Genomic DNA, 8931 nt, shown 5'->3' on the forward strand with positions numbered 1-8931 from the left:
TACATATATAGTCACGTCTATACCCCTTGCGGGGTAGACAGAGCCAACAATCTTAAAAACTTTTTTGATTTTAATAAGTTGTACACACTAAATTTTTTTTCTTTAATTCCCTTTCAGCCTGGAATCGTGTCCGACGTGGAATATTTGTAAAGTGGTTACCTTTCATCGATATAGTATCATTTAAAGGCGTAAAGGCAGGCATCCTTAAGACTTTTTAAAACCATATATAGCAACTACTGCCCCTTTACTCACGATCCTTGAAAGGCAATAAGTCTTCCATCCCTTTCTACCACTCAGTTAACCTCGCAGTTAGAAAGAGAGTGGAAATATCACATTAGCCTTTTAAGGTTCCTGACTAAGCCTATATCGCACTTATCTACTTTGTTGACGAATGTCATAATCCGATATTATATGAAAAAAAATATATTTATTTTTATAATATTATGAAACGATACTTACGATAGCTTAAGCCAACAGTCTCCAGCCAACAAAAAAGCTATTTGTATGTATAACACATTAGATTATGACGCAAATATTTTTTTAAATTGGTATTTTATTACTAAAGCAAAAGTTTTTACTTTTTAAAATACTTAGGTATCTATTATATTTCTAAACATAATTTATTCAGTGTGCTTTTGATGTTAGACATTGTTTAAATTTTTAAGTACTTTTTAATGTATTATATTACATTATTTTACTAACATTTTGTAATAAAAAAGATCATGAAACAATATTCTTAATTAAAAGGATATAAATAAAATATGAAAGAAAAAAATTAACTTGCTAACCTAACAATATACACGTTTTTGTAAATTTTTTTATATTTTCTTGTCAATAAAACAAGTTTTAAATTTTTTAATTTTATTTTTAATTTATAGTAAAAAAAACATCACCTTTCTGTACAATATAATACGTTTTTGTCACTGGCACGTAAAAATACTATAACAGTACCTAAAAAACGACTCAATATAAATAACACCCTTGCATCCAATCACCAAAACATTATTATAAAGCTATATCACATTAATATTAATTAACATTTAACAAACTCAGGCAATTCATACTAATTACACAGAAATAAAATTACACCTACGGCTGAATTGAGTACGTTCTCCTTTTTAAAGTTGGTTAAAAAATTGTATTTCTATGTCTGACCTTAGAGTAAACGACTGGAAAGTGACACAGTGTAATTTCAAATTGTTCAAAAAATCAGTCGTATCCGCTACGCACTCTTCGCAATATCAGTTCAAAGTGAGTCAGTCAGTCAGTCAATGTAGAGTCTGACGAGCTCTCTGTCGGAGGCGGGGCAGCGGGTGACGGGGCAGGCAGAGTGCTGCCGCACGTGCCGAGAGATGCAAACGTAGCAGAAGATGTAGCTATAATAAATAAATACATACATATATACTTCCTACTGGCTTTAGTCCCGGTTTTATCACGTCTATATCTTTGCGGGATTGACAGAGCCAAAAGTCTTGAAAGTCTGACAGGCCACGTTCAGCTGTTTGTCGTAATGATAGAATTGAGATTTAAATAGTGACAGGTTGCTAGCCCAACGCCTAAAAGATAAATCCCAAGTTTATGAGCCTATCTCTTAATCGCCTTTAACGACATCCATAGGCAAGAGATGGAGTGATCCTATTCTTTTTTCTATTGATGCCGTGTATCACGCAAAAGTAGAAACTGTTTAAAAATAAAAGAGCCTCACTTACGGTGAGGGAAAACATCGTGAGCAAAACCTGCACATTCAGGCAACTGGATGTGTAACCATGATCGATCCAATACGGGTCAGGTTCCCCTGCAAAGGTTGCGGAGGTCAGATGGGAGTCGCTTCGTGTAAAAACCTGACTCACCCGATCCATGGTCACAGGCACACCCCGGGCTCCTCTCCAGAGTGGTGAGGATGCAACCGGGACTAAAGCCAGGCAGGAGACTTATTAAAAACTAAAAAAAATGAACGACAGAGAAAGAATAGTGCCGTGTGGTTCCTGGCACCAATACAAAAAAGAACCACTCCATCTCTATCCCATGGATGTCGTAAAAGGCGACTAAGAGATAGGCTTACAAACTTGGGATCCTTTTTTAAGGCGATGGGCCAGCAACCTGCCACTGTTTGAATCTCAATTCTATCATTAAGCCAAACAGCTGAACGTGGCCATTCAGTCACTTTCAAGACTGTTGGCTCTGTCCACCCCGCAAGGGATATAGACGTGACCATATGTATGTAGAGAAAGAGTAGGATAGTTACCCGGACACCGGCAGCACGGTGGGGATCCTCCACGCGCGCCGGCACAGCGGACAGCGGTTCTTGTGAGCGGCCGGCTGCGGTCGCTAAAACAATTTGTACACATACATACATACATATAATCACGCCTCTTTCCCGGAGGGGTAGGCAGAGACAACCTCTTTCCACTTGCCACGATCTCTGCATACTTCCTTCGCTTCATCCACCCTTTACCAGGACGTCCTTAATTTTGTACATAGAAACTTATATAGAATACTAGCTGTCCCGGCAAACGTTTTGCCATATAAAAATAATTTATTATAAAATATAAGTAGTATCGTTGAGTTAGTATCTCGTAACATAAGTCTCGAACTTACTTCGAGGCTAACTCAATCTGTGTAATTTGTCCCGTATATATTTATGATATTTATTTATTTATTATTATTTATAAATAATTTTTAGGTAATTTCTATTTAAAAAAAAATTAAGGGTGGACAACCCTAAGCACTAAGGTGTATGTTTTCAGACCTACTCAATATGCTCACAAATTTTCATGAGAGTCGGTCAAGCCGTTTCGGAGTACGGGAACGAACATTGTGACACAAGAATTTTATGTACGAGTATATATAATATACATGATTATTACCTATTATCACTTCGATTACACTTTCGCTCTGCAGTTTATTCGTTCTTTTTTGCACAACTTTCATGAAACCTTGTAAGTTCATTAACTGTGTTGTGCGCCAATAAATAAATAAACATTGGTCATTGGTCCTTCGGGCCGGATTCGGCGGTTGGATACGCTATTGTGCGCCGTCGAATATCGACAAGGCCACTTATACATATAAATAGTGGTAGTGGATTTAATTGGACTTATGTTGACGTCAATAAGTGATACCTGGTATCCAATTTAGAAAATAAATCTCTTCAGTTCTATTCTATTGACGGCCTCGGTAGTGCGCTTGTCTGTGAAACCAGAGGTCCCGGGTTCGAATCCCGGCCACTGCATGATGAGAAACGGTCTTTCTCTGATTGGCCTGGGATATTTATCTTTACAAGTATTTACCACAAAATATAATATCGTTGAGTTAGTATCTCGTAACACAAGTCTCAAATTAATTACGAGGTTAATTGAATCTGTGTAATTTCCGTATCGCACACACGCGACTGAGGCATTAAGCGGGAGGTGATCAACAGCGTGGTGACTATGGGTAAAATCCCCCAATTCTTGAGAGGCCTTAGTCCTGTCGTATTATCTATACCTACTAATATTATAAAGCTGAAGAAGAGTTTGCTTGTTTGAACGCGCTAATCTCAGAAACTACTGGTTCGAATTAAAAAAATTCTTTTTCTGTTTAATAGACCATTTATCGAGGAAGGCTTTAGGCTATTTAACATCACGCTGCAACTATTAGGCGCAAATAAATAATGGAAAATGTGAAAACAACGAGTAAAATTATTAATCCTTGAGGGCTTCAATGATGCCCAAAATAACTATTCCACGCGGGCGAAGTCGCGGGCACAGCTAGTCGTAGTACATGAGGTGTATGAATGCTGTAGAAGTGTACCTGCGGCGGGGGGGGCGCCGGCAGCCCCGCGGCGGGCGCCCCGCGCGCCTCCCACCAGCGCAGGAACTGCACGGCGAAGGCGCCGTACTCCACCGCGCCCAGGCACAGCGCGCCCAGCATCGGGAACGTTAGCGCGGCGCTGCTGTTATGGCGAAAAAAAAAACAACTTTATACAATTTTCTATATACTTTATGAAATAAAATTGTAATCGATCGTTAAATACGAGGGCGACACTGAAAGTTTTTAGAACTGGCCATTTGTTATATATGTATATAATAAAAAAATGAATTTGGATTTCAAAAATGGAACTCTTTAGCAATAATAATGAGTAAAAATTTCATTCAATTGTCATTATTTTAGCAATTTGGCGGCAAAGTGAAAATAATTCGTGCCAAAAATATGAATTTAACGCGAGAAAATTTTGGTGCAATGATTTTTTATGAATTTCGGTGTGAGTTAACTCAACAAGAAAGTTACAATAGCCTTCTATTGGTCTTTCATAATGAAGCCCCATCTCGTGCCACTGTTTACAACTGGTTCAATGAATTTAAGCGTGGTCGGTCTAATCTCACCGATGATCTGCGTGAGGGACGGCCTTCTACGGCGACGACTGAAGAAAACGTCAGTGTTGTGCGGCGTATGATAGAGGCTGACAAAAGAGTTACCTATCAGCAGATTCGGACAAGTCTAGGCATTGGTATGAGCCAAATCCATAAAATCCTCCATGAACATTTAGAGGTCAGGAAGCTTTGTGCCCGGTGGATACCCCATATTTGACTGAGACCCAAAAACTCCGTCGTGTTAATTGGTGCCGTGATATGATTTAAAATTTAACGGAGGTGACTCAAATGCCGCATTCGACATACGGGTGACGAAAGTAAAAGAAAAACTTCGCGGTAAACGTTTTGTGAACGCTGAGGAAGCAGTCGCTGCGTTTGTAAGGGCCGTCGAAGAGACACCTAAGGAAGAGTGGGCAAGGTGCTTCTCCCAATGGTTCCATCGGCTGCAGCGATGTATTGACGTAAAGAGACACTATTTTGAAAAGATATAATAAAACTAGTATTATAGTAGAATGCTCAGTTTTTGATTTTCTAAAAACTTTCAGTTTGACCTTCGTATTGTCATGATACTGCTGCAAATAGCGACAGCAGGTTGCCATCCCATTGATGCTATGGGGGATCAATGTATGACCGATAAAAGCCAAGAAGACTGTCCGTCTGTCAGTCAGTTTTATGCGACGGAAAGCAATTTCAACTCACCCAAAGTTCCCCGTGACCATGTTCCTGAAGAGATCGGACCAGGTGTGATCGTCGGGCTGCGGCGCGGGCGGCGGCGCGTGTTTCAGCGACAGACCTGGAGAGTTTCATTATAATGCGGCGACATCGCTTACGTCACACGCCATCAGCCAATCACAGCGCATTCGGCATTTAAAATCAGAGTTTCTACGGATTGGAACATAAATCTTTGATTCAACATCGACTGTCGCTTTGTTCCACAGGCATAACACCTAGCCTGACGGAAGATCTTCCCTTTGGTGGCAGTCGAGCCCTAATCATTGCTTTCGCTACAATTAGTTTACTTCCATCATAAGACCCAGCTCAAAACAACAATAGGGTCTTGTGATTGTCTGTCTTCCCCGTAAGGGATAAAAACGCGGTATACATTACCTACCCATAAACATACTCAATTCTATCTTAAAGTCGTTCAGCCGTACCGTGTGGTTCCCGGCACCAGTGCAAAAAAAGAATAGGTCCTATTCTACTCCATCTCTTTCCCATGGATATCGTAAAAGGCGACTAAGGGATAGGCTTATAAACTTGGGATTCTTTTTTTAGGCGATGGGTTAGCAACCTGTCCCTATTTGAATCTCAATTCTATCATTAGGCTAATTCTATCCTAAGCTAAATAGCTGAACGTGGCCATTCAGTCATTTCAAGACTGTTGGCTCTGTCTACCCCGCAAGGGATATAGACGTGACCCTATGTATGTATGTAAGTCGTACAGCTGAACGTAGCTTTACAGTGTTTTCAAGACTGTTGGCTACAAAGTATGTGTATACATTACCCAAGACCGCGAGCAGCGGGTCGGGGGCGGCGCCCCGCGTGAGGAAGGCGCCCCACCGCAGCAGCCGCCACGCCGACCACGACATGTGCGCTACGCCGTACACCACCACAGCCGCGTGGCGCAGGCGGTCCTTAAAGCATATTTGGAAATTAAAAGTACTTCTACATATTATGGGGGTCCAAATACGTAATAGGTTACGTAAATCTACCATAAGCGATACCTTGTATCCTATTTTGATTACACCATGATCTAAACTATAACAAGATTATGAGAGACTCGTGTCTTACTAACCCACATACTACATAAGACATAACGAAAGATGTGTTTAAAAACAACAAGAATGTCAAGAGAACCAACAATGAGTTTGACTGAAGTGAATGATGTATGTAGACGATGCGAAAGTGGTGTGATTTTACATATAATCACGTCTAAATCCCTTGCGGGGTAGACAGAGCCAACAGTTTTGAAAAGACTGATAGGCCACGTTCAGCTGTTTGGCTTAATGATTATTTATTTGTTCATTTATATTATCACGTTTATATCCCTTGCGGGGAAGACAGAGCCAATAGTCTTGAAAGACTAAGAGACCACGTCCAGCTGTTAGGCTTATTGGTATAATTGAGGTTCAAATAGTGACAGGTTGCTAGCCCATCGCCTTAAAGAAGAATTCCAAGTTTATAAGCCTATCCCTTAGTCGCATTTTACGACATCCGTGGAAACAAGATGGAGTGGTCCTATTCTTTTTTTTATTGGTGCCAGGAACCACACGGTACGCGATTTTATGTATGTAAGAAATTTAAAAAAAGCTAATGCTCATAATTACCTTTCCCAACCGACCGTCCTCTTCATCTTCTCTCCACTTATCAATAACAGTCTCCAACTTGTCTTTCAAATACGGCAGGAGCACCAACACGGCCAGAGAAGCCTGCTCGAGACCAGGTGGGAGTCGGTGGTGGCCCGAGCTGAACTCTCCACTGACGGAGACTGGCACTCGGAGCAGGCCGTAGAAACTCTCCGAGAATGATGCCGCTGGATTCATCAAAATCAATGTTTTATTCAGAAAATAGGACTTTGCAGGCACTTTTTCAGTCGTTTAACATAACACCTGTATTGCAAAAATATTTGGAAGTAAATTGTGTCCGATAATGTGTTGTTCTTTAATGGTCCACTATGTGTAGGGTACATACATGAAGTCACGTCTATATCCCTTGCAGGGTAGACAGAGCTAACAGTATTGAAAAGGCTGATAAGCCATATTATTTGGCTTAATTATAAAATTGAGATTCAAATAGCGACAACAGGTTGCCATCCCATTGATTAAAAGAAAAATCCCAAGTTCTCTTCTCTTTTTATTGGTGCCGGGAACCACACGGCATGTGTAGGCTATGCTATATAAATTATATGTATACAAAAGGTTTTGGGGTCAATTTTAATAGTAATATTTTTTCAGTTTGCCTGGGGGTCTAATCACAAACCTTGACAAGGCATATGTCTCATCTACTCTCTCTTTCTATATCCTTGGTCAGCTGAAAATATCGAAAGTGAGAGCAGATCATGCTTTGTCATTGTTTGTAAATAAAAGGGTTGTGCCTTTTAAATTTGTACCTATTAAATGTGGTTGAAAAAAATTATTTAGAAACTGGTATCCAAACATTGAGGCTACTTCCATATGATTTGTCCAAAAATGAGAGCAAACATAGCTCACCATAATGCTTGAGGTAATGATACTGCAGACAGCAGTCAAACAGCAAATAAAGTTCATCGTACCATCTCTCGCACCACCCGCACTTGTTGGGGTACACGGCGGCTAGGTACTGAAATGGAACAGTTCATTACTGAGTGGTGTCAAAGTCATCCGAACCTCTACACAAAACGGCCAGTAAGAAAAATCTTACTATGACTAAACTTTCGAATCAAGTAAGGCTACATTTTATTAAGTTGTCAATAGTCCAACTGAGTAAAATTTGGGTGAAGGAAATTACCACATAAGTAAAGCCGAGAAACAGACCTGGTGAGTCATGGTTAAATAGTAAATGGGCCATATTTTAACCCTTCTTCCTTCTCTACGAAAGGTTTTAAATAAAATTATTTAAGACTGATTTATTACAATTTACAAAGTTTGCAAGAGTTTGTGAACTTGTAAAGAAAGAAAGAATGTTTATTTGGTACATTTAAACATATCAAGAATAGAAATTTTAAACCTATAACAAGTTTTGTACATAAATGGTCTTCACCAATAATTTATTTATTTTGTCCCTCATCATTTATCATAGTAGGTATATACCCAAATGCTGGTTGTCTGGTGAAAAGTAAAATAAACAATAAAGCTGCTCTCTAGGTACAATTACTAATATTGCTAGCTTGTTTTACAATAAAAATAAATATTACAGATTAAAAATTAAGAAATTGAAGTTGCTTATTGTAATTTATTATATCATGCAGGATTATGAAACTAATAGCATACAAGTGTAATTTAACGTCTATACATCATTTGTATGTAGATATCTCTAAAATAAAATTTATAATTCGAGAACTGTTAAAAAACTACTATCAAAACATTTGAACTTTTCTCAAATTGTCCTATGTTTATGATATAGTACACCTAACCTATAACGTAATATTTTTCTCCTTGTATTGCTGCAATACTTACTTCCACTAGTTTTTTGAGTGCTGGCTTCACTGTAGCGCCCAGGGCTTCTTGAGCAGTGACCTGGAAGATTGAAGGAGTCCCCTGGAGGGTCCTCGTCAAATGAGCCGCGTATACGGCCATTTTAATGATCTCACAATTCGCTTTGAGTTGTTTTCGAAAACTTCAATAAATATTTCATCAAATTACTTAGATACTTAGTTTATACATATTGTAAAAGAACTTGTTTCACCAATTTCTAGGCAAAACGTAAACACGACGACGGGTAAATAACGAACTTTGACAATTTGTTACCGAGCTGATTTTGAAAGCCGTCAAGTTATTTAGTTTTTTTTTCTATCTCCGTCGTACTCTCATGGATGTCGTAAGAGGCAAATAAGGGATAACCCTCAATATCGGCTGTCCTGATCCAAGGTGTTTATAACTTTTGT

At 39.2% G+C, this 8931-nt stretch overlaps 2 protein-coding genes across 9 annotated transcripts in view; one reads left to right on the forward strand and one right to left on the reverse strand.

Annotated features, from left to right (window-relative positions):
* The window catches only part of LOC106140284 (poxin), a 209168-nt gene extending 208309 nt beyond the window's left edge, over positions 1–859 (forward strand). For all 7 annotated transcript variants that reach the window (XM_060950797.1, XM_060950799.1, XM_060950798.1 and 4 more), the window contains one exon: positions 118–859. In XM_060950797.1, the coding sequence (XP_060806780.1) occupies positions 118–150 (33 nt within the window). In that variant the 3' untranslated portion in view covers positions 151–859. The remainder of the gene's footprint in view (positions 1–117) is intronic.
* Positions 860–885: 26 nt separating this feature from the next.
* On the reverse strand, positions 886–8799 carry LOC106140285 (peroxisome assembly protein 12). Of its 2 annotated transcripts, none has more exons than XM_060950792.1 (8): positions 8504–8799; positions 7559–7667; positions 6677–6882; positions 5854–5983; positions 5049–5142; positions 3790–3928; positions 2246–2328; positions 886–1376 (listed from the first exon to the last, which is right to left on the reverse strand). In XM_060950792.1, the coding sequence occupies exons 1-8, from the start codon at positions 8621–8623 to the stop codon at positions 1265–1267; spliced, it is 993 nt and encodes a 330-aa protein (XP_060806775.1). In that variant the 5' UTR covers positions 8624–8799; the 3' UTR covers positions 886–1264. The 2 variants fall into 2 exon arrangements, with proteins under 2 accessions (XP_060806775.1, XP_060806774.1); XM_060950791.1 differs by having other exon boundaries at positions 3790–3931; positions 8504–8798.
* Positions 8800–8931: the final 132 nt, after the last annotated feature.

The sequence above is a fragment of the Amyelois transitella genome, chromosome 22 (genome assembly GCF_032362555.1).
Source record: "Amyelois transitella isolate CPQ chromosome 22, ilAmyTran1.1, whole genome shotgun sequence".
In the NCBI taxonomy this organism is placed as follows: domain Eukaryota; kingdom Metazoa; phylum Arthropoda; class Insecta; order Lepidoptera; family Pyralidae; genus Amyelois; species Amyelois transitella.

Excerpts from the sequence above, each read along its gene's own strand:
- LOC106140285 (XM_060950791.1), bottom strand. The coding sequence starts at position 8,623 with ATGGCCGTATACGCGGCTCATTTGACGAGGACCCTCCAGGGGACTCCT. Across the intron at positions 7,668-8,503 it reads CACTCAAAAAACTAGTGGAA|TACCTAGCCGCCGTGTACCC; the intron begins GTAAGTATTGCA and ends GTTCCATTTCAG. Across the intron at positions 1,377-2,245 it reads ACCGTGCTGCCGGTGTCCGG|CTACATCTTCTGCTACGTTT; the intron begins GTAACTATCCTA and ends TATTTATTATAG.